The sequence below is a fragment of the Scyliorhinus canicula genome, chromosome 24 (assembly GCF_902713615.1).
Source record: "Scyliorhinus canicula chromosome 24, sScyCan1.1, whole genome shotgun sequence".
In the NCBI taxonomy this organism is placed as follows: domain Eukaryota; kingdom Metazoa; phylum Chordata; class Chondrichthyes; order Carcharhiniformes; family Scyliorhinidae; genus Scyliorhinus; species Scyliorhinus canicula.
In genome coordinates, this window is record NC_052169.1 from 4,431,129 (window position 1) to 4,456,291 (window position 25,163).

The window sequence follows — 25,163 nt, forward strand, 5'->3', positions numbered from 1 at the left end:
ACAAATATTGGGTCAAGGTGTGTGCTGTTTCTTGCGCACTATGTTTTGAGGAAATTGAATGTTATATGTCTGACTGTACACGTGATTTTTTTCCTTATTTATATGGGGTTGATTGAAGTTGTCCATGAAGGCTTCAAGAACTGACTTGGATAGTTCAGGATTTATTAACCACTAAAGTAATTTTTGTCATTAATATTGGCTTTATTGAATGCATGCCCTTCGGCTAAATACGGAATGGGTTTGCCATCCCCCCGCCATCCCCAACTCTATAATGCTTAATTACCTGCTGACATTGACTGAGCCAACACCATTCCTCTTTTTCTCAATTAAATAATTGGCTGGCTTCGAAACCCACCTCTAAATATTATCAATGTACTGTGAACCATTATTGCCTAGGTTCAGATTGATAAAGAGATCAGGGAGCCACATGATAGCTCTTTGAGGTAAATGCATAAACTTTGAGGTAAGAACTTTAATATAATGTGGGAGTAACATTAGTGTCACTCCAGTTTAGGCGAAGTTGACCCTTTCGTAGGTTGCTATGAGCAGGTGATGATCTGCATTTCACTGGGTGTGACTTCCTGACGTTGTGCATGGATTATCAAAAACATTCTGCTACTGAAGTTAAAGAAGAGTTTATCTTGTCCATAAATGGGCAACACAGTGGTTAGCACAGTTGCTTCACAGCTCCAGGGTCCCAGGTTCGATTCCCAGCTTGGGGTCACTGTCTATGTGGAGTCTGCACATTCTCCCCGTGTTTGCGTGGGTTTCCTCCGGGTGCTCCAGTTTCCTCCCACAGTCCACAGATGTGCAGGTTAGGTGGATTGGCCATGATAAATTGCCCTTAATGTCCAAAAAGGTTAGGTGGGTTACGGGGATAGGGTGGAGGCGTGGGTTTGGGTAGGGTGTCCTTTTCAAAGAGCCGGTGCAGGCTTGATGGGCCGAATGGCCTCCTTCTGTACAGGAAGGTCTATGATTCCAGAATCCCCTGTTCTCATTTTGCTAGTGATTAAGTGATATCTTCACAGAAGTAAAAACTGCCAGTGCTGTTCTCGGGTTATTTATTATATTGTTGTTCCATGTCTGTCTTACTTATTTATTCACAAATTTACCTTGTTATACTGTTCGTGTGAATAAAGTAACTGGGATTTACTGTTTTATATATTGCTAAAATGATTGTAGGGAAATATGGGTTTGGGCAGGGGGAAATGTTTAGGTCTATGCATGTCTGAAATTTTGCTAAGAAAGAGATACAGAGCTTTCTGGTGGCTCCGGCCTCCACACTGTTGGAGGAGGGGCTGACGGCAGGGGGAATGGAGAAGGGGGTGATGTCGGTGATTTTATGGGGTGATTCTGGGAGAAGAGAAGACACCGCTAGAAGGGTTTAAGGCAAAGTGGGAGGAAGAGTTGGGAGAGAGCATGGAGGAAGGGTTGTGGTGTGAGGTGCTCCGGAGGGTGAATGCCTCAACTTTGTGCGCGAGATTGGGGCTGATACAGCTGAAGGTGGTGTATAGGGCATATCTCACAAAGGTGAGGATGAGCTGACTCTCTGAGGGGGTAGAGGATGTTTGTAGGAGGGGCGCAATCTGCATTCATATGTTTTGGTCCTGTCCAAAGTTGGAGGAGTATTGGAGGGAGGTATTCAGGGTAATTTCGAAGGTGTTACATGTGAGGCTTGAGCCGGGTCCTCTGGCGGCAATATTCGGGGTATCGGATCGGCTGGGATTGGAAGCGGATGCAGGCACAGATGTTTTAGCCTTCGCCTCGCTGATCACCCGAAGACGGATCCTGTTGGGGTGGAGGTCAGTTTCTCCACCCCAACAGGATCCTTGCCGTGACGAGGGGATGCCGTGGTTGGAGTTTTTAACACGCAAGAAGGTGAAGTTAGAGTTGAGGGGAAGGATGGAAGGGTTCTACAATTCATGGGCTTTGGTTATTATGCACTTTCAAGAATTAGATGACATCGAACATTAGAGGGGTGTTGGGGTGGGGGGGTGGGTGGGCTGTGTATGTTATTGGTGACTATGTATGGGGTGAATGGTGGATTCTTGAATCCTTTTCTTTGATGTTTGTATTATAATATTGAGGGTTGGTTGGAGGGAGGAATTGTTGGCCAGGGGATTGACATTGTATTTGTTACCGTTGATTGTTGGTGGGTGTAAATTTGGATGAAAATGTGAAGAAGGGGGAGATAAAAATGATTATCTTCCCTTTTGCCTCGTCATTGATTTCATTTTTGATTCTACTCTTGATATGTTTTGTTTCCCGTCTCCATTTCCTCCAAGGCATGGCCTTGTATTATTGATCTTTAGGAAGCTTTGACAACTGCTTTGACAGGAGCACAGTGGAACCTGTGCTTGTATAGATGGACCTGTATGGATATGGTCGCTTTGAAAATAGCAGTTCTCATTGGTGTGGGATAATTATGCAGATTCTCCTTCAGAATTTTGTGTAGTCCGTGTAGAATTTGTCAGCCTTAAATACTTCAGCTAAACAGTGCCTTTAAACCATGAAAACTATCAATAGTTTGTAAACCAGGCCCTGTGTCGTAAATTGTGACCTGGTGATTGATGACAATCCAAAAAGATCAGCAGGAGAGTCGCTCCTAAAATATCACAGGACTGGAGGAATGACTAGTGACCTTTTCAGCAATTGTGAACCATTCACACTTTCACTTCACACTGCATGCTGTGAGAACTCCGATGACACAAAAACAGAAAATGCCGGACAATCTCAGTAGGTCTGACAGCATCCGTGGAGAAAGAAGGGAGCCAACGTTTTGAGTCTGGATGACTCTTTGTCCAAGGTAGAGAGAACTGGAAATAGAACGAGGCGCAGATCAAAATGAAACTGGGTAGAAGGACAGTTTCGAGATGGAGTGAGTCGGCGTTGCTGGAGCGAGATAGCAAGTGTGTGCACATGGCGGCGCGTGGCACTGAGCGTGGATTTCTGGATGCGGCAAGAACAGCAGTACGAGGAACGTTTTGAATGTCCTGGAGATACCTGTAATCCTGGGTGAATTCGAAACATGAGGGGTGGAACTTGAGTTGGAATCCACGTTGGGTAAGTTGAAGACGGAGACAAGTGGCAGCTCTCTGCCCCAATCTCATTCATTGCTCCAGCTGCTGTTCTTAAGCAGTGCGATACTGTATTTAAAATTCCAAATCTCACTACCAATTTAATATCTCCGCTTACCATTGCACTTTCCTTACTTCACTGGATGCAACAAATTCTGAGCAAGGAATTTCTGATCTTATGTTTGCTCCAGATTAGTGCAGGTTAGTAGCATCCTGCTTGCAAGCGTCCTTCCTGTTGTTCCTGTTTATTCCCCGTTTATTCCCTTATTTTCCCTTTCTTTTATTTTTGCAGTTAACATTTTTCATCCATTGATGTTTAATGGACCTGTGACTTTAAGTGTAAGCCGCCTGTGTCTTTAAATCAAACAGAAGGACACAGAAGGCTGTGCTTTCTTAGAGTGCCCCACCCCCCCCCCCCAAAAACCCATACAGGGTGCCCCCAGCCCGATCGGCACTGCGTGTAAAATGGCACCTTGACAGTGTCAACCTGGTATCCTGGTAGTGACCCTGCCAGCTGGCAATGACACCTAGGCACCTTGCCAGTGTCAGGCTGGTACCCAGGTGGCACTGCCACCGTCTGGACCCCGTTTGTGGAGACCAGTACCGAACGAGGCTTGCCCGAGGTCTCCAAAGGCGAAAGATCTCAACACCTTGGGAAACTGCATATTAAAGTGAGACTAGCTGTCTCGCTCTAATATGCAGATTTGGCAAAAAGTGGGCGGGATTCACATTGCAACATCTCACGAGATCGCGTTAGATCTCGCAAGGCGAGCTGGGTGGATCCCAGGAGCAGGGTCTTCCGGTCTCCATTGGCCGTGGTGCCCTGCCTTTCATGCGCAATGGCCAATCGATCAATCGATCATGCCCTGCAGCTTGGATGTAGGATTCTAATTAAATCTTCACAAAAAGATTTAACTAAACCTTCTCTATAAGGCCTCTGTGGGGCTGACTCTCTCTCTCCAGTAGATCTGGGTGTCATTCTCTCGAGACTGCAAACGCTTGAAGTCAAACCACGAGCTGAAAGCAAGGTTTGATGTGGGTAGAATGTCTATACAGAAAGATATAGACCTGAATGTCAACCTCGAGCTGAAGGCCCAGTTTGATAAGAAATAAACCATCTCCAGAAAGTCTGCTGCCAATAAGTACAAAATTCTCGAAGCTGAATGAATGACTCTGTAAGGGAGACCATTACCAGTTGTAAAGCAGGGACTTTATTCAGCCAGCGTGCTGCGAGGAAGAGGTGCTAAAGAATCACCATTGGAAGCAAAGACTCTTATCTTTTGACCTTCAACCTTATTATTTTTACTCCTTCTCCCCCCCCCCACCCCACTGTCTTAGTCTGTGTTGTGTGTGTGGGTATAGGGTGGGACAGTAAAAAAGGGGTAGTAGGTTAGCTTGCTTGTTGTTCAGTTGCATTGATTGAATATTTCATCATTATCCTTGCTATAAATAAACAGTAATTGCGATTCAACTTACAAACCTGGCGACTGTAATTATCAGGCAGCTATGGGCCAAAGACTTTGGGAATTTTGATCGGAATTATTGGTTAATTCATTTGTGCTGTGAGTCTGGGGCCTGTGCGGCTGGAATTGACTGCACACTAGCCCAGTGTGGTGTAACATGCTGTAGGAAGGTGTAAATCAGTTTGACCAGTTGTGACAATTGTAGGCTTGCAGGTTTGTTTTCCTTTCAAACTTCAGAAAAACATTGTTTCTTTTCAAAGTGAAACCCGCCAATATTGTACCATTGTTTCTCAATTCTTAATGTGTGGGAAAGGAATAAATTTGCATTTACAGAGCAACGTGGTGCCTCCCCCAACCAATTCATTTTTAAGTCAACCACTGTTATATAGATGAGCTTTTTCACACAGCGAGTGGTTAGGGTATGGAATGCACGGCCTGGAAGTGTGTTGGAGGCAGATTCAATTGATGCTTTTGTGAGAGTATTAGATGATTAACATGAACATAGAGCATACAGTGCAGAAGGAGGCTATTCGACCCATCGAGTCTGCACTGACCCACTTAAGCCCTCACTTCCACCCTATCCCCGTAACCCAGTAGCCCCTCCTAACCTTTTTGGACACAAAGGGCAGTTTAGCACGGCCAATCCAACTAACCTGCACGTCTTTGGACTGTGGGAGGAAACCAGAGCACTCGGAGGAAACCCACGCAGACACGGGAGGACGTGCAGACTCCGCACAGACAGTGACCCAGCGGGGAATCGAACCTGGGACCCTGGAGCTGTGAAGCCACAGTGCTATCCACTTGTGCTACTGTGCCGCCCAACTTGAATTACTTGAATAAAAACAATGTACGGGCATATGGGGACAGTCCAGGTAATGGCACTAAGACATGATGCTCATTTGGTGCAGATACGATGGGCCTCCTTCTACGCCTTAACAATTCTGTGATGTGATAACTGCTCCTCACATTCGGCAAATGTGTATATGGTTAAACAGTGATGCTGACCGGAACGTCCGGGAACTCCTTGCATTTCTTTGGGTATTGCTATAGGCCCTATTATGTCCAGTTGAGCAGGAAACAGGGCCTCTGTTTAATGCCTCATCGGGGCCTCACGGTAGCATGGTGGTTAGCATCAATGCTTCACAGCTCCAGGGTCCCAGGTTCGATTCCCGGCTGGGTCACTGTCTGTGTGGAGTCTGCACGTCCTCCCTGTGTGTGCGTGGGTTTCCTCCGGGTGCTCCGGTTTCCTCCCACAGTCCAAAGATGTGCAGGTTAGGTGGATTGGCCATGCTAAATTGCCCGTAGTGTAAGGTTAATGGGGGGATTGTTGGGTTGCGTGGGTTTGAGTAGGGTGATCGTTGCTCGGCACAACATTGAGGGCCGAAGGGCCTGTTCTGTGCTGTACTGTTCTATGTTCTATAGTACAGGATCCTCTGATAGTTCAGTGCTGGAATGGGTCTTGAACCCATGACCTTCTGATTCCAACAGAAGCAGGCGGAGTTTGCTGTGTGCAATTTGGAAGCTGTGGTTCCTAAATTACAACATTGCCTATATGTCAAAAGTACTTCATGATTGTTGAATACTTCAGGACAACCTGAGATTGTGAAACGTGCTAAAGAACTAAACCAGGGAAAAACAAGTGGGAAAACCTACTCTGTACAGCCAGTAACAACATTGTACAGCCTCTGATATTATGCTGGGTATATCTATGTACAAGTGGTATCAGAATGCATCGTTCTAGATGGACCAAAGTTGTCAAATAAAAGTGTAGCATATCTCGGATTGGATTGGATTGGATTTGTTTATTGTCATCTGTACCGAGGTACAGTGAAAAGTATTTTTCTGCGAGCAGCTCAACAGATCATTAAGTACATGGGAAGAAAAGGGAATAAAAGAAAATACATAATAGGGCAACACAAGATATACAATGTAACTACATAAGCACCGGCATTGGATGAAGCATACAGGGTGTAGTGTTAATGAGGTCAGTCCATAAGAGGGTCATTTAGGAGTCTGGTGACAGTGGGGAAGAAGCTGTTTTTGAGTCTGCGTGTTCTCAGACTTCTGTATCTCCTGCCCGATGGAAGAAGTTGGAAGAGTGAGTAAGCCGGGTGGGAGGGATCTTTGGTTATGCTGCCCGCTTTCCCCAGGCAGCGGGAGGTGTAGATGGAGTCAATGGATGAGAGACAGGTTTGTGTGATGGATTGAGCTGTGTTCACGACTCTGAAGTTTCTTGCGGTCCTGGGCTGAGCAGTTGCCATACCAGGCTGTGATGCAGCCCGATAGGATGCTTTCTATGGGGCATCTGTAAAAGTTGGTAAGGGTTAATGTGGACATGCCAAATTTCCTTAGTTTCCTGAGGAAGTATAGGTGCTGTTGTACTTTCTTGGTGGTAGCGTCGACGTGGGTGGACCAGGACAGATTTGTGGAGATGTGCACACCTTGGAATTTGAAACTGCTAACCATCTCCACCTCGGCCCCGTTGATGCTGACAGGGGTGTGTACAGTACTTTGCTTCCCGAAGTCAATGACCAGCTCTTTAGTTTTGCTGGCATTGAGGTCGTTACACCACTCCACTAGGTTCTCTATCTATCTCCTGTATTCTGACTTGTCATTATCCGGCCCACTATGGTCGTATTGTCAGCAAACCTGCAGATGAAGTTGGAACCAAATTTTGCCACGCAGTCGAGTAGAGTAGGGGGCTAAGTACACAGCCTTGCGGGGCCCCGGTATTGAGGACTATTATGGAGGAGGTGTTGTTGTTCATTCTTATTGATTGTGGTCTGTTGGTCAGAAAATTGAGGATCCAGTTGCAGAGTGGGGAGCCAAGTCCTAGGTTTTGGAGCTTTGATATGAGCTTGGCTGGATTATGGTGTTGAAGGCGGAGCTGTAGTCAATAAATAGGAGTCTGATGTAGGAGTCCTTGTTCTCGAGATGCTCTAGGGATGGGTGTAGGGCCAGGGAAATGGCGTCTGATGTGGACCGGTTGCAATGGTATGCGAATTGCAGTGGCTCAAGGCATTCTGGGACTATGGAGGTGATGCGCTTCATGATCAGTCTCTCGAAGCACTTCATTACGACTGAAGTCAGGGCCACCAGACGGTAGTCATTGAGGTACCTTCTTTGGCAACGGTATGATGGTGGTCTTCTTGAAGCAGGTGGGGACCTCGGAGTGGAGTAGGAACAGGTTAAAGATGTCCGCGAACACCTCTGCCAGCTGGCCGTATTGTTTGACTCATTTTGGCTCACTGTGGAATTGATTTCTCTGGTCAGAATTTCTCTCGCAGCTGGTTTCACCAGTGGCTCAGTTCATTCAGTTGATGTCTAGAACAGAGATGCAGACTCAGAATTTCCCAGGTATTCAGTCCCTGGTACTATTGCAGTTTGGCAAGTAGGTTGCCGAGAAAAGGAATCAGCCAGCCATTTTCGTTTTCTTATATATAAATTTCGAGTACCCAATAATTTTTTCCAATTAAGGAGCAATTTAGCCAATCCACCTACCCTGCACATCTTTGGGTTGTGGGGGGCGAAACCCACGCAGACACAGGGAGAATGTTCAAACTCCACACGGACAGTGACCCAGGGCCGGGATTGAACCCGGGACCTCGGCCAGCTCGCCTTTTTCTTGTGGTTATCCAGTAACTAGCTGAAAAGTGGACGTGTATATTCGTCTGACTCGTGAGAGCAAGGTTAGGATTGGCTGTAATCATTCTACATGGTCAGATAGCCTTATTATTATCTTTATTATTAATTATTTATTATTCTTCCGGAGCACCCGGAGGAAACCCACGCAGACACGGGAGAATATGCAGACTCAGCACAGACAGTGGCCCAAGCCGGGAATCGATCCTGGGACCCTGGCGCTGTGAAGCTACGGTGCTAACCACTGTGCTACCATGCCGCCCGTTTGGACAAGATACTAGAAAATTCTTTGCGCTGTGCCGCTATGCTTCAGGACTGGGGAGGGAAAATAAATGGGTTTGGGATTCTAAACGTTTGTAAAGAATGTACGTGTTGAAATTAATGGGTTATAGAAAAGAGAATTAAAGATTTGTATTTCCGCAACACCTTTCACAACCACAGGACGTCCTAAAGCACTGAACAACCATAAAATACTTCTGCCGTGTAGTCACTGTTACAATTTAGGAAACGCAGCAGCCAAATTGCACACAGCAAGATCCCACCAATTGTGAAAATGAGCAGATAATCTGGTTACAGCTATTCAGCAGATTTTTAAAGAGATATGTTAAATTTGAAAGTCTTAACGTTATTTTTTTTCTCTTTCCCTCCCTCCCTCTCCCTCTTTCTCTCTCATCCAGCCCCCCGAGCGCCAAATCCTGGTGGGGATTTGCGCAATGGCGAAAAAATCTAAATCAAAACCAATGACACAAATCCTCGAGCGTCTGTGTAAATTTGAGTACATCAGTGTGGTGATATTTAATGAGGATGTCATTCTGAATGAACCTGTGGAGAACTGGCCAATGTGTGACTGTCTGACGTCTTTCCATTCCAAAGGTGAGAAATAGCAAGAATGGGAACTGGTGATAATGATTAAGAGAAAATGCCCGGTTTACTGGAGTTAACTGCTGCCGGTGATTTTGCACAATATTAGATTAAATGAATGCTGGGACTGGGAACAAGAATTGCGAGCATTCGCATTTCTATAGCACCATTCGTTGTCCAAGGACATTTCATAAAATCATAGAATTTACAGTGCAGAAGAGGCCATTCGGCCCATCAAGTCTGCACCGACCCTTGGAAAGAACACCCTACCCAAGCCCACACCTCCACCCTAACCCCGTAACTCTACCCCACCTTTTTTGGACACCAAGGGCAATTTAGCATGGTCAATCCACCTAGCCTGCACATCTTTGAACTTGTGGGAGGAAACCGGAGCACCCGGAAGAAACCCGCGCAGATACAGGGAGAACGTGCAGACTCCACACAGTGACCCAAGCCGGGAATCGAACCTGGGACCCTGGAGATGTGAAGCAACTGTGCTAACCACTCTGATACCGTGCTGCCCACGGTACAAAGTACTTTACAGCCAATGATTTCCAAAGCCTTCTGAAAATCCTACCAATTGAGCCAAAATGACTGTACAGATGAGATGCTTTTATTCACGTTTATGGAGTGGACGGAAACCTATGTAAATATGTTTTGCTGGGATGAGGGTCGATTATATCTGTTATGTCAGTAAAAGTTGTGTTAATAGGTGGTCATGGCAAATTAATTTAAAGGTCCAGATTTTGAGCTGGTGTCAATTTTCCCTTTCTTTCTCCAAGGGTTTCCTCTGGATAAGGCAGTGGCTTATGCTAAACTCAGGAAGCCCGTTCTCATCAATGACCTGAATATGCAGTATTATATCCAAGACCGGTACGTGTCAAGAGTTAAAGCTAAGGATTCATCCATTTATCTCAGAAATGAGATCCATGAGCATCTATTTTGTATTGAATTGTTTTCAGTCAGTTTATATCATCACAGTAGATTTGATTCTGAGAATTTAAGTTTGCTTTAGTTCTGTGTTACACTAGCCTCTAAAAGCTTTCAGTCTTCATTAAACAAGCCAAGATTCACGCTAACATACTCATAAAATAAGACATATCTTTATTTCATCTGCAAACTCCGTTCCTTCTCCCAGATTGTTAATGTATATCGTGAATAGTTGTGGTCCCAACACTGATCCCTGCGGAACATCGCTTAGTCACCGGCTGCCATCCTGTAAAAGACCCCGCTATCCACACACTCTGTTTTCTGCCAGTCAGCCAATCCTATATCCATGCCAGTACCTTGCCCCTAATATCATGGGTTCTTAACTTACTTAGCAGCCTCCTGCTTGTCAAAGGCCTTCTGGAAATCCAAATAGATCACATCCACTGGCTCTCCTTTGCCTAACTTCCTTACTACCTCCTCAAAGAATTCCAACAGATTTTGTCAGGCATGACCTCCCCTTGACGAAGCCGTGCTGACTCAGCCCAGCACGTCCGAGTACTCTGCAATCTCAACCATTAATAATGGACTCTCGAATCTTCCCAACGTCCCGAATTCCTGAGGCTAGAAAAGATAAAGTTTGAAATAAGAGGTTCAGAGGAGAGGATATGGGAAATGGGGAGGAGGCCCACTCATTGGAGGGAGGGATCGCAGGCCTCACTCACACAGGGAGAAGCCGGGGTAGCGAACGGACCCACCCTCCCTCGAAAACTGAAGCTTGAGGGGGCGGGGAGGGAGGAGGAGGAGGTGGCGGTTAAAGCTGAGGGCAACCCCTACTGCCAGACAGGAACTCCGACCAACCATTGAAATACCGAACGCTAATGTATAGATGTAAATATTAAGTAGCATTGGAGTCCCAGTCACGGTTATGGTGACAGCAAGGGGCTGTAATCTTGTTGATCCTATTGTTGGTTATTATTACTTTTGTTGCATTGTCTGCTACATGCAAAACTCTGTTTCCTCTTTCGTCTTTCCCCATAATCTATAACTCAAAACACCAATAAAAATATTTTTCAAAACAAAGTCAGGCTAACCGGCCTATAGTATCCCATCTTCTCCCTCCCTCCCTTGTTAAACATTAGCCAATTTCCAGTCCTCTGGGACTCTCTCTGACTCCAGTGATTCCTGAAAGATCAGAACCCTGGGGCGTAGTCCATCTGGCCCGGGTGATTTATCCACTTTCAGACCTTTCCGTTTCCACGACACCTCCTCAGTGATGACCACTACACTCACCTCTGCCCCCTGGCTCTCTTACGTTCTGGTATGCCACTGGTATCTTCCACTGTGAAGACTGATGCAAAGTGCTTGTTCAGTTCCTCTGCTATTTCTTTGTTCCCCATTCCTACTTCTCCAGCCTCTTTTCCCAGTGGTCCAGTGCCCATTCTTGCCCCTCTCTCTTGCCTGTTATATATTGAATAACCTCTTGCAATCTTCTTTTATATTAGGAGCTAGCTTACACTCGTTTTTCATTCTATCCCCCTCTTGCGTTTTTAGTTGTCCTCTGTTTTTAAAGGCTTCCCAATCCTCTGGCTTCCCAGTAGTCCTCACCACTTTTGTATGCTTTTCATTTGCTTTTATGCTGTCCCTGACTTCCCCCGTCAGCCATGGTTGCCTCGTCCTCCTCTTAGCATGTTTCCTCCTCCTTGGCATGAATTTCTGTTGTGCCTCCTAAATAAGCCCCCAAAGCTCCTGCTATTTCAGTTCCTCCCTTTTCCCTGCTGTTCTCCCCTTCCAATCATCTCTGGCCAGCTCCTCCCTCATGTCTTTGTAGTTACCCTTATTTAATTGTAATACTGCTACATCTAATTCCAGCTTCTCCCTCTCAAACTGCAAGGTGAATTCTAACATATCGTGGTCACTGCCCCCTAAAGGTTCCTTCACCTTCAGTTCCCTAATCAACTCTGCCTCATTACACACCACCAAATCCAGAATTGCCTGTTCCTTAGTGGGCTCTATCACAAGCTGCTCATTAGGCATTCCACAAATTCCACTACCAACCTGATCCAACTGCATATTGAAATCTCCCATGATTATTGTAATATTGCCTTTCTTCCTTTTCTATCTCCTGATTTATTTCCTGCCCACATCCTGACTACTGCTAGGGGGCCTGTATATAACACCCCGTCAGTTTCTTTTTTCCTTTGTGGTTAGAGTTGAGCAATTGCACAGATTCTGCACCTTCCGACCCTATACCGCATCTTGCTATTGATTTAATTTATTTCTTACTACCTGCCTTCTCTGAGCATCTGCCTCTCTTTTCGATAGGACACATATATCCTTGTATATTTAGATCCCAGCCCTGATCCCATTGCAACTATGTCTCTGTGTTGCCCACAACTCTTTAGCTCAAGGCCCTATTTAATGTTGTATGACGGCTTCCCATTCCCCATGCTCAACTGGTTCAGCGGCGTATGATTGGCACTGAGCCAGACTGGATCCAGTTTTTGGCAATTTAAAAACAAAATTAGAGTACACAATTATTGTTTTCCAATTAAGGGGTAATTTAGCGCGGCCAATCCACCTAGCCTGCACATCTTTGGATTGTGGGGGTGAGAGCCATGCAGACACTGGGAGAATGTGCAAACTCCACTCGGACAGTGACCCAGAGGCCGGATCGAACCCGGATCGTCTGTGCCATGAGGCAGCAGGGCTAACCACGGCACAGCCGTGCCGCCCAGTTTTTGGCAAATTTTATTGATTAGTCAGAACACATGGTTTCTCTCGCTTTACTAGTCAGGGTAGATGTAGAAAGGATGTTCCTGATGATGGGGTAGTCTGGAACCTGGGGTCACGGTCTAAGGCAATGGGGTAAATCATTTGGGAGTGAGGTGAGGAGAAGTCTCTTCACCCAGAGAGTGATGCGCCTGTGGAATTCCCTACCATTGGAAGAAGCTGAGGCTAAAACATTGGAAGGTGTTAGATTTAGCTCTTGGGGCAAAAAAGCAGGAGAAGGTTACTGAGTTGGATGATCAGCTGTGATGGTCATGAATGTCGGAGCAGGCTCGAAGGGCTGAATGGCCTTCTCCTGCTCCTTTTTTCTATGTATTCTCAAACTGAAGAGGGGAATTATTGGCCATCATTCGCCACCTTGACCGCCACCATTGACTCTGCCTGAGGTGAGTGAGCACAGCCCATCTGCTTGTAAAATGGTTGAATTTTGCTACAATAATCCTCATTATGCTGTGTAGACTGCCAGTGCTCACCATCCAGCCTCTCATCAGGAAAGCAGGGGAATAGTTTGCAGAGAAAACCCATGACAATCGTCCTCTGGTTCTTCCAGGCTTTAGGGGCTGAATGGCCTACTTTTGTTCCTATATTGCCCACCTCCTCACACGCACGCTTTGATTATATTGAAACAGAAAATGGCTTAAAGAGCCGTATCGATTTAATTTTGTTTTTCCTGAGGCTGTCCTATAAAGCTCATTAATAATTATTGCTGGTACATCCTGTCAGAACCTGAAGAAATGGGTCTGTGCTTTGAGCTGCAGTTGAATTCATGCATTAAATTGCAATGTGTCTTTGGCATTTATTACTAATGTCCGAAAGTCTTAATGTAAGCAGAAAGTTGACAGTTAATTAAATTCCAGTAAGGAAAAACACAGATTTCATTGGGTGTTTTTGTTCAGGCTAAGCCCTATGCGCGTAGACAGAAAACAAACCAATAAAATTCAGTAATCAAGACCGGCCAGAAATGCTTCTATTTCTGAATAGGTGGGACTTTACCTTCGTGGAGAATTCTAATGGTTGCTCAGTTGACATATGTTGACACATTTAGTTTATTTTTGACAAAAACAGGCCCACATTAAAGAGTAAAGATCATCAGCTGCAGATTTATTCACATCAGTGTTGATGTGAAAAATAAACGTACTTATTTTGGTCTGAACACCTGAGACAGAAGGTGTTGCCGGTTTGGTGATCCCAGCATATGCTATATTGTTCGTGTAAAACGAGTGTCTCTCTTTCTCTTTTGATTTGCCCTTTCCCTTTCAGTGATTGGGACTTGTGCTGAGTTCTATGGCCCAGGCGATTTCACATGTCAATCTGGAAGGTAACAGTCGGCAGGCCGGTGCACTGTCCAGAGCAGTAAAGCGGAGCCAAACCCGTGTCCACGCCTGACACCCACATGCACGTGTATTCTCCATCGGGTTGATGAATAACAGCCAGAAGTGGAGACCTGGCATTAGCCCAACTTGCTTCTTTAGCCTCGATGCTGGAGCCACTTTTCAGTTGTTCAGACCCTTGTTCCCTGCTGAGATCAGCAGTCAAGCCAGGATCTACCTGGACTTTGATGCTCCAATTCCAGGCTGGCAATGCACTTCACAATGCAGCCTTAGGTGTTGAGAAAATCTTTCATTGGCATTCTTATTTCCATTTCCTGAATGCGTCAGAACCAAACCGCATTCTCCAGTTGCTGAAGAAACAAATCACTTTCCCAAACTAATTTGAACCCTCTTATGAAAGTCTGAATATCGATATAAAAAGTTATAATTCTTGTGTGCCTGCACATTAAACCTGTCACTTTAATTCCATCTCCCCACCAGTCGCGATACATAACTGTAGACCACCCTGAACAGATTATCTTTCACCCTTCAATCCCATTTCACCTAAAACCCCAATGCCCAATTCTAACTTGCTCCAAATCATTCACTCACTCCCCTCGTACAGCACCGTACAGGGTTATAACTTCTAAAATATTAATACAATTGAGATGGTGGATATTTCCTTGGAGGATTTAACAAAGAATGCAATTTACAAACAAATCAATCTATCTTGAAAAGACGATCTTTGAGAAAATGTGCAGACATATTTTTTGTACTTCGCAAAAATCCGTCTACAATTAATTTTAAGATTTGCAGTTTTCTAGCAGCCCTGTTTCAGACCTCTTCCGTTCCCTTGCAGGTGGCAAGTTCTAGCTATAAGTGTTGCCTTAAAACGAGAAGCATCAAAAACAAAACACATTGAAAGTACACAGCAGTTCACTTCCCATCGAGATGATGAGACAGGGCAGCTGTAACTTTTATCAGAACTGCAGGAGGTGCAGTTCATATCAACAAATTCAAAAATAAGCTGCATAATGTTTCAGGAATACAAGTGACTTGAGGACATGAGAAATGGGGTGACTTTTTGAGATTCTCAAAGCAATCTTTGCTGATCCTATATGCTCCAGTGAAAAGACGCACTCCTCTTTGTTTCACATATTGACAAACCAGTTTGACACTTCCTACCTTTTTTATTTCGAGTTATTTTTAAGTCATGAGTTTTTCTATCCATCTTGTCTTGTTTAAATTACCAGTAGTGCTTTGAAGAACTGACATATGGCAACATTGAGAAATAAAGTCTTGTCCGACACCTACACTAATCTTTCTGGATTGAAATGCTAGAATTAGTTCCTATATTTTCTTTTTACGCCTTGCAGGAGGGAAGTCTATCGAATTTTACAGCAAGAGGGAATAGATCTTCCCCGCTATGCAGTGTTGAATCGGGACCCAGACAGGCCTGACGGTTAGTGTTACTGTTTCTGCAGTCACATTTTTTGCACAGCTAAATTAGGGGCTAAGATTTATCATTTGTTCTTGTAGCTCTGAACGCAGGCTCTTTTCACAAAGGTTGATTTGGCCTGGGTTACCTTTTCCCTTTCTTTGAAAGGATTATTTTGTGTAGAATTTTTTTAACATTTAACTTCTCTGAGACATTTTCTGTATTTATATGGGAGCCGAGTTGTGGCTTTTAAAACTATTTGTATTTAAATGTTTGCTGCAAAAGTTTATCGATTTTGCGTGGATAGAAAATTCCAGTAACCAGTGCTTTAAGAAAAGATTCACAACTGCTTAAAAGCAGAAAATGCTGAATATATTCAGCAGGTCTGGACGCATCTGTGGAGAAAGAAACAGAGTTAACATTTTGAGTCAAAGATGACTCTTTAAAACGGGTTGGGTTTCTTGCAAACTCCATTAAGGTTACTTTAAATGCCTTTTATAGAATTCATTTACTGTGGGGCGGCACAGTGGTTAGCACTGCTGCCTCACAGCGCCGATGTCCCAGGTCCGATCCCGGCTCTGGGTCACTGTCCGTGTGGAGTTTTCACATTCTCCCCGTGTCTGCGTGGGTTTCACCCCCACAACCCAAAGATGTGCAGGATAGGTGGATTGGCCGTGCTAAATTGCCCCTTAATTGGAAAAAATGAATTGGGCACTCTAAATTTAAAGAAAAAATTGATTTACTGTGCTTGTTGCATTGAAGAATTAATTTTTTAACACGGTTTTTCCACCATCTAATAAATGAAATGAAATGAAAATCGCTTATTGTCACGAGTAGGCTTCAATGAAGTTACTGTGAAAAGCCCCTAGTCGCCACATTCCGGCGCCTGTCCGGGGAGGCTGGTACGGGAATCGAACCGTGCTGTTGGCCTGCTTGGTAAGCCAGCGATTTAGCTGAGTGAGCTAAACCAGCCCCTAAATCCAATAGGGTATTCCAGCATCCAGAAAGCGGTGAGAATGTTGAACTCCCTACCACGGGAGCAATTAAGGCAAATAGCCTCCGCACTTTTAATGGGAAGCTAGATAAGCAGATGTGGGGAGAAAGAAGCTGATCAGGTTAGACAAAGAGGGTTGGGAGGAGGCTCATATGGAACATTTCCACCGCATAACCATTTGGGGCGCATTGTCCCTTTCCGTGCTGCATGTTATATGTAATATGTTGTCTGTCTCTGTTCCATGCAGTTTGATATCCAGGAGGATTACATGATTCAATTTTAGAGATTCCCTGATTTTTTTTTTTCTTTTTGTTGTCATAATTTTTGTCGTTCACCTGTTGAAGGAGCTGTGCTCCGTAAGCTAGTGATTCAAAACAAACCTGTTGGCCTTTAACCTGGTGTTGTCAGACTTCTTACTATAATTTTTGTTGTGCTAAAGTCCAGAGAGGCTGTACAATATTGAAATGAGGACATAACGCCCAGGTGGGTAAAGGCAGCGCCTGGTGGAATACTAAACCATCCGGCTGGCCGCTTCCTGCCAGTTTTGTATCAGACTTGATTAAAAGCTGCAATTCCTCACGGATGAAGTTCATGTCCCCGAGTCAGACATCTTCCTGTTTCTCCATTTGCAGAGTGTAGTCTGGTGGAAGGTGACGATCACGTGGAAGTAAACGGAGAAATCTTCCAGAAACCCTTTGTCGAGAAACCCGTGAGTGCAGAAGACCATAACGTGTATATTTACTACCCTGTGTCGGCAGGGGGAGGGAGCCAGAGGTTGTTCCGTAAGGTACTATGATACACAACACTGCATCATATAATCATACTGCACTGAAGGACGCTGTGTCTGACCTGGCTCTTTGAGTGAGCAATCCAATTGGTCCCGCAATCATGTTCTTTTTCCATGGCCGTGCAAATTTCTCCTTTTCAACTATACATCCAATTTCCTTTTCAAAGCTGCCGGCGAATCTGCTTTTATTACCCCTTATGAGTGGTCCATTCCAACTCGCTGTGTCCAGAAACAAAACAGACAAGTTAAGTAATTTAAAACTCCTCCCAACCGTTTCGCTTTGAAACCTGGGGCAGTTGCACCGTGTGCCAGTCAGTGTGCCAGTGCAGTTCAGAGGGTAACATCCTTGACCCTGAGACGAAAGGCCGTGGGCTGGATTCTCCATTCCTGCGGCTAAGTGCCGGCTCGAACGGAGAGTCCGCGGGATGCGAAAAGAATCGACGCGAACCCCTCATCGATTCCGGTACCGGTGAGAGGCTAGCACCGGTGCCGACCAAAATCCCCGCCCCCCGCGGTGAAAACAGCCGGAGAATGGCTGGGTCCCGGGCCGTGCATACACACCTCTGACGACCTGCAGCGTTCATGCCGTGCAACATGGTGCCAGCCGTGCATGGCCCCAACCCGCCATCCGTGACCCCACACCCCACCCCCTGGCCACCCCCCCCCCACCAGTCCCCCCAGCCCTTGCGGAAGCCCCCCCCCCCCGGCCAGTGGCACGGATCCCGGCCGAGTTTGGCGGCGCTGGACACACCGTGGTCGGACCATCGTGAGTGGGACGACCAACGAGGCGCCAAAGGCACTGCGACTGTGCCCGGTGCGCGTAACGATGACGTTGGTTTGGAGAGGGCGGGAACTCGCAAACCAGCCTCGATTCCAGCGTCGGAATTAGTTCTACGCCCGATCGCTGATTACGATTTTGGCACGGGCAATGGAGAATCCTGCCCATTGTGTTCAAGCCCACTCCGAAGACCTAAGTTGACAATTCAGGCTGACGCTCCAGTGAAGCAGCCAGGTGAATCAGAGTGCTGTTCTATAGGTGAGACTAACTGTTCGATGTTAAAGCATTTGTAATGGGAGCGTGACACCGTTGGCATTCTGGGAAGACTGACAATTGCTAATTTTTTAAAAATTGTATTATTTTTTAAAAAAATTTAGATTACCCAATTATTTTTTCCAATTAAGGGGCAATTTAGCGTGGCCAATCTACCTACTCTGCACATTTTTGGGTTGTGGGGGCGAAGCCCACGCAGACATGGGGAGAATGTGCATACTCCACACGGACAGTGACCCAGAGCCGGGATCGAACCTGGGACCTCAGCGCCGTGAGGCAGTTGTGCTAACCACTAGGCCACCGTGCTGTCCTTAAAAATTGTATTATTTAAAGGAGGAATGTTGACCAAGTATATATTTCGAACAAGGACTTGACGAGAACCATTTCAGATTGAATGCGATCAGGTCGCTACCAATTCTTTCCCCAAAGTGACCCCAGCCTTTCTGATTGCCTTTTCTGGCAAGTTTATAATTTTATGTTGGTGAATCTTTATAGCTTTAGTTGGGCCTCAAATGGGAGTATTTCGCTCAATTCTGGACAATGCATTTGAAGAAAGACATGAAAGCTTTAGAGAGAGGGAAGAAAAGGCTTACGAGAGCGGTCCCGGGGTGAGGGGCTTCAGTTATGTGGGTTGCTCTCCTTGGAGATGAGATGATTGGGAAGAGATTTGATAGAAGTCTTCAACAGAGGGCCCTAGACAGAGTATAGAAGGTAATCTGTCCCCATTGGCGTAAGGTTGGAGAATCAGAATGTACCAATTTAAGGTGATTGGCAAAGGAAAACAACAGTGGGATGAAGAAAATTTTTCATACTCATGTTTCGGATCTGGGTTGCACTGCCTGCAAGTGTGGTGGAGGCATCGCGCATTTCAGAAGGGAATCGGATAAACAGCTGAAGAGAGAAAATATAGGGATAGGGGAGGGGGATGGGTCTAGCTGAGTTGTTCTCTGAGAGCTGGCCTGCTTTTGATGGGCTGAAAAGTCTCCTTCAGTGCTGGAGCCCATTTTATAATTCTATTCTTCAAGTTTCAGTGGGCGCGCAAGACCTTTTAAGAATTCAAAATGTTGGCCATCTTTCTGGCACTTTTTTGAAATAAAATGGTCTGTCAATGATTAAAGCAGGTTCATTGAATTTACAGTGCAGAAGGAGGCCGTTTGGCCCATCGAGTCTTCACCAGCCCCTGAAAGAGCACTCAACCTAAGCCCACATTTCCACCCTAACCCCGTAACCCAGCAACCCACCTAACGTCTGGACACTATGGGGTGAATTTAGTGTGACCTGCACATCTTTGGACTGTGGGAGGAAGCCGGAGCACCGGGAGGAAACCCACGCAGACACTGAGAGAACGTGCAGACTCAGCACAGGCAGTCACCCAAGCCGGGAATCGAACCCGGGACCCTGGAGCTGTGAAGCATCAGTGCTGCCGTGCCGCCCCTAAAGTAATTTATTAATATTAATAGGTTGAGCTATAATTGTGCAAAATTAATGTTCTTAATTTTATGAAAATAACATTTATAATTCCTTTAAGTCTGAAATAAAAGCTAGATACTGGAATACTAGATGAGATAAGTTTGGCTAACTAAACCCCTGAACTCATTTGGGCGTTGTTGCAGAATGCTGACTCTCTCTCACCTCCAGCAAGCTTCTTCACCAGGATCTTTCCAGCTGCTGATATTGTCTGGTAACTGCTCTCTATTTGACTTCACAATCCTCTGGTCTTTCTGTATCTGAAAGTCGCGTTCCATGCGTGTCAAGTTTTTTTTCCTGCTGAGTATCTTTTATCTCTCTGTGGAAATCAACACGAGAGCAGCCCTGAAACACGGATATGCAAGTCTCCAAGTACTTTTTGTTTTGTGCATCAGTAGAGCACTCTAGATTAGACTGTGTTACATTACGTGGCTTCACACTGTGACTTATTTACTCTTTAAGATTGGAAGTCGGAGCAGCGTGTACTCGCCTGAAAGCACAGTACGTAAAACTGGGTCTTATATCTACGAAGAGTTCATGCCAACAGATGGAACAGATGTAAAGGTGCCAGTCACACGTTTATAACCTGCTGTATATCGTTTGTTTAATGTTTCTTTGGGGAAATGAATGTCCATGGGAGTGCCTTTTATTGAAAGCACGTACCTGCTTGGTAATGAGGAGATTGATTTGTTTACAGTATTTGGTATTATCAGATATGTAACTCGGGCAGAACCATACCATATAAAGGTGACCTAATTGCTAAGCGCTCTAATGGCATCACTTGTAGGCAGTGCCCTGTAGTCGCTCCATTGAAAACAGCGAGTGCTGTGACCTTGAACAAGCCTCAGACCCAATCTGTGCCACCTCGGGAACTGGGAAACCATGGTCACTGCTTTGGGGAGGGAAGGAACGCACTTCACCCCACTCGGGGACAGATCTGAACAATGGGCAGCTTAGACATGACTGTGGCGCGATGAAGCTCCGAGATAAATAAAATGCAACATAACATGTAACGGAACCTCTTGTGTACAGTTTCTGTTTGAAAATATATTTGGCGTTAAATGCAAAACACGAATCGGCAGCTTAGTCTTTGTACAGAACTGCATGTTCAGGCATCGTACGGTTGCATACTTCAGAATTGGGATGTGTTGATGGCATTGGCTACAAGATGGGGGCCTGTAGTTGCACCTAGTCTCCTAGGCCACCTGATCTTATCCGTACATGTCATTATGTCGGTCATTGTTCTTTGTAACAGGGGAGGGTAGTGGAGAATTAGTGGGGAAATCAGTGACCAGAATAACCTGCTGCCTGGCTGATGATGAGCAGGCCAGGGTCTAGAGAACATAAATGACTTTTTATGCCAAGCAGGGCAAGTCAGAAGTCAGCTTTGAACTGTGATGCTCTTCTTCCTTCAGGTATATACGGTTGGTCCTGACTATGCTCACGCTGAGGCCCGCAAATCGCCAGCTTTAGATGGAAAAGTGGAACGAGACAGTGAAGGGAAAGAGATTCGCTACCCTGTGATGTTAACGGCCATGGAAAAACTAGTTGCTCGGAAAGTCTGCATAGCCTTTAAGGTTTGTCGGAAATCCAGGAAAATGAAAGAGCAAACAATTCAGCGATCCAAAAATGCACGCTGCAGTATTTTGAATGTTAAATTGAATAAACTGCAGTGATGTTTCAAAACAATTCTTGTTGCGTTAACGAAATTTCAAGATTATCGACATGTCAGTGTGCCATTTTTCTCTTCTGGCCATATTACCCTGTCCTTTGAACTGTCATTCTGTATAGGGTAGCACAGTGGGTAGCACTGTTGCTTCACAGTGCCAGGGTCCCAGGTTCGATTCCCGGCTTGGGTCACTGTCTGTGCGGAGTCTGCACATTCCCCCCATGTCTGCGTGGGTTTTCTCCGGGTGCTCCAGTTTCCTCCCACAAGTCGTGAAAGACGTGCTGTTAGGTGAATTGGACATTCTGAATTCTCCCTCTGTGTACCCCAACAGGTGCTGGAGTGTGGCGACTAGGGAATTTTCACAGTAACTTCATTGCAGTGTTAATGTCAGCCTACTTGTGACAACAGTAAAGATGATTATTATTAAAGTTTCAATCTTGCCACTTTTCTCTGGGCTTTCAAACACTTCGTAAGAATCCTTCAACCGTGGTGTTGCACCCGTTGCCCCCCCCCCCCCCCCCCCCCCCACACATGCCCCCCGGGCCCATCCTTCCTGTTTATTGGCCGGGGGTCTTCCTTTCCTTTCTAAGTGGGAAACATGCAAGTTTTCCTTGGTTCTACTGAGGTTTTTTTTGCAAAACATCAGCGAGGGTTCCTACTCCTGGTCTCTGTCCAGTCAGCCCTGTGGATACCGTAAGCGTGCAGGTCACGGATGCAAGGCCAGCTCAAGGCACCGGCAACTCGGGCAGTCGCCCGGGGCGCCATGTGCTCGGGGGCGCCAGAGACTCTGGACCCGCGCATGCGCAGTTGGGCCGGTGCCAACCAGCGCATGCGCGGTGGCCGCCCGCCCCCAGGGCGGCCCCCCCGGCTCGGTCCGCCCCCCCGCTCAGTCCCCCCCGCCCCCCCTCGGTCCGCCCCCCTGAATTTCCTGACTATCGGTCGGCATGGCGACGCAATGGCTATCACTGCTGCCTCACGGCGTCGAGGACCCGAGTTCGATCCCCGCCTCGGGTCACTGCGGAGTTTACACATTCTCCCTGTGTCTGCGTAGGTCTCACCCCCACAACCCAAAAAGATGTGCCGGCTAGGTGGATTGGCCACGTCAAATTGCCCCGAAATTGGGGAAAAAAAGAATTGGGTACTCTAAATTTGAAAAAAAAAATTAAACAAATAGAATTTCCTTATTCAGTATTGGGAATTAATTTCTGCCGGATTTCTATTGAATGCAGGCTGCATTGATTTGTGTTCTGTGTACTCTTTCTTTTACGTAGCAAACAGTTTGTGGCTTTGATCTGCTGCGTGCTAATGGGCACTCGTATGTTTGCGACGTTAATGGATTCAGCTTTGTGAAAAACTCCATGAAATACTACGATGACTGTGCGAAAATCCTAGGGTAAGCATCAGACGAGGATATCTTTGCGCAGCACTCAGTATGGGCGGGATTCTCAGTCCGTCGGCTGCGTTTTGCCGGCGTGGCGCGTCCCCACTGGCAGCGGAATTCTCCGTTCCCGCAGCCGGCCAATGGGGTTTCCCATTGTGGCCACATCGCGCCCTCGGGAAAACCCTGGGGCGCGGGTGCGGTGCCGGCGGAGGGGAGGATACCGCCGATGGAGAATATCGCTGCATGCTCTTAAAATGTGGACGTGTAACACTTGTGCTGAAAGGAACAATCAGGTTTCACCACCAACAGCGATAAGCTGTGGAGCTGAGTGGGAGCCATGGCTCAAACAGGTGGGGTAGGGCCCGGAAGCTGGATTAAGTGTCAGGGCTGAAATGGGCCAGAACCCAGCAAGTGGTTGCCCTGGGCTGGGCTCAGCAGCCGGATAAAGTAGACCACAGCCTGGCAGAGAGTTGTTAATTTTACATCTGGAAAAAAAATTAAATCTGAGATGGATAGATTTTTGTAAAGCAAAGATGTTAAGGGATATGGGCCAACGGCAGGTGTATGGAATTAGTCACAGATCAGCCATAATCTCAATGAATGGCGGGACAGACCCGAGGGGCTGAATGGCCTACTCCTGCTCCTATGTTCCTCGAGTTTTTTTTAAAAGAGAATAAAAATTATAAATAGGCAGCTGAAAATAAATGTAGGAAATAAAAAAGCAGTTTCTACATTTTGTGAGTCATGAAATGAAATGAAAATCGCTTATTGTCACGAGTAGGCTTCAAATGACGTTACTGTGAAACGCCCCTAGTCGCCACATTCCGGCGCCTGTTCAGGGAGGCTGTTACGGGAATTGAACCGCGCTGCTGGCCTGCCTTGGTCTGCTTTCAAAGCCAGCGATTTAGCCCTGTGCAGTCTGACCAGTAGTGGGCGGCACAGTGGTTAGCACTGCAGCCTCGCAGCTCCAGGGACCTGGGTTCAATTCCGGCTTGGGTGACTGGGTGGAGTTTGCACTTTGTCCGCCTGTCTGCGTGGGTTTCCTCCAGGTGCTCCGGTTGCCTCCCACAGTCCAAAGACGTGCAGGTTAGTTGGATTGGCCATGATAAATTGCCCCCGAGTGTCAAAAAGGTTAGGTTACTGGAATAGGGTGGAGACATGTACTTAAGTAGGGTGCTCTTTCCAAGGGCCGAATGGCCTCCTCCTGCACTGTAGGGCGTCTATGGTTCTGTAGTGTCCAATAATAAGTATTGACCAATAATGGGATTTGACCCAAGATGTCCCATAATTAATGAAGAGCAGAAAATTAAAGGTTCAGTACAAAGTTATAGGGAGGGACAGTATTGCAATATCAAGACTTGTAATATATTTAGATGCTGTAGATAATAGCCCAAATAAGGAAGAATGACTGTAATTGTTTCCTTCTAAACTAGGGGCTGGTTTCGCACAGGGCTAAAGAGCTGGCTTTTAAAGCAAGCCAGCAGCACGGTTCAATTCCTGTTCCGGCCTCCCCGAACAGGCGCCCGAATGTGGCGACTAGGGGCTTTTCACAGTAACTTCATTTGAAGCCTAGTTGTGACAATCAGCAATTTTCATTTCATAAAGAGAATGTTTCGCTCTTGAATTTTTAGACAGCTTTGCATTCACAATGTTTAGTCCAGCATTTCAGAGGTGTGATTTCTCGTGTCTGCTGCATACAATGGCTTGCTATCTCCTGCTACCATTAAAATATATCCTTCTGGGGCAGCACGGCGGCGCAGTGGTTAGCACTGCAGTCTCACTGCGCCGATGTCCCAGGTTCGATCCCGGCTCTGGGTCACTGTCCGTGTGGAGTTTGCATAAAGATGTGCAAGGTCGGTGTATTGAACACCCTAAATTACCCCTTAATTAGGAAAATATTAATTGGGTACTCTAAATTTATATTTTAAAAAATCTCCTCCTGCTTTTAAAAAACAGTGCTTGCATACTGCTACCATTTAAAAATACATTTCTATGGCTATTTAAAACAATGGGTAAGTGAATTTAAGATAATCAAGAGTCTGGGTTTATGTTTGGTTTCCTCGCTTATGCTCCAGAATTTGAATTCCAAATAAAATGGATTTCATCATCGGAACTTGGAGATCAAGTTAAGCTTGAATTGGGTCTCACGGTAGCACAAGTGGATAGCACTGTGGCTTTACAGCACCAGGGTCTCAGGTTCGATTCCCTGCTGGGTCACTGTCTGTGCGGAGTAAGAAACGTTCTCCCAGTGTATGCGTGGGTTTCCTCCGGGTGCTCCGGTTTCCTCCCACAGTCCAAAGATGTGC

At 46.0% G+C, this 25,163-nt stretch overlaps 1 protein-coding gene across 6 annotated transcripts in view; it reads left to right on the forward strand.

The window, feature by feature from the left end:
- ppip5k1a (diphosphoinositol pentakisphosphate kinase 1a) overlaps positions 1-25,163 on the forward strand; it is a 149,821-nt gene that overhangs the window by 27,895 nt on the left and 96,763 nt on the right. For all 6 annotated transcript variants that reach the window (XM_038784073.1, XM_038784074.1, XM_038784075.1 and 3 more), the window contains 7 exons: positions 8,860-9,055; positions 9,826-9,916; positions 15,447-15,532; positions 17,135-17,289; positions 20,270-20,371; positions 21,223-21,384; positions 22,748-22,869. In XM_038784073.1, coding sequence (XP_038640001.1) covers positions 8,860-9,055; positions 9,826-9,916; positions 15,447-15,532; positions 17,135-17,289; positions 20,270-20,371; positions 21,223-21,384; positions 22,748-22,869 — 914 coding nt within the window. The remainder of the gene's footprint in view (positions 1-8,859; positions 9,056-9,825; positions 9,917-15,446; positions 15,533-17,134; positions 17,290-20,269; positions 20,372-21,222; positions 21,385-22,747; positions 22,870-25,163) is intronic.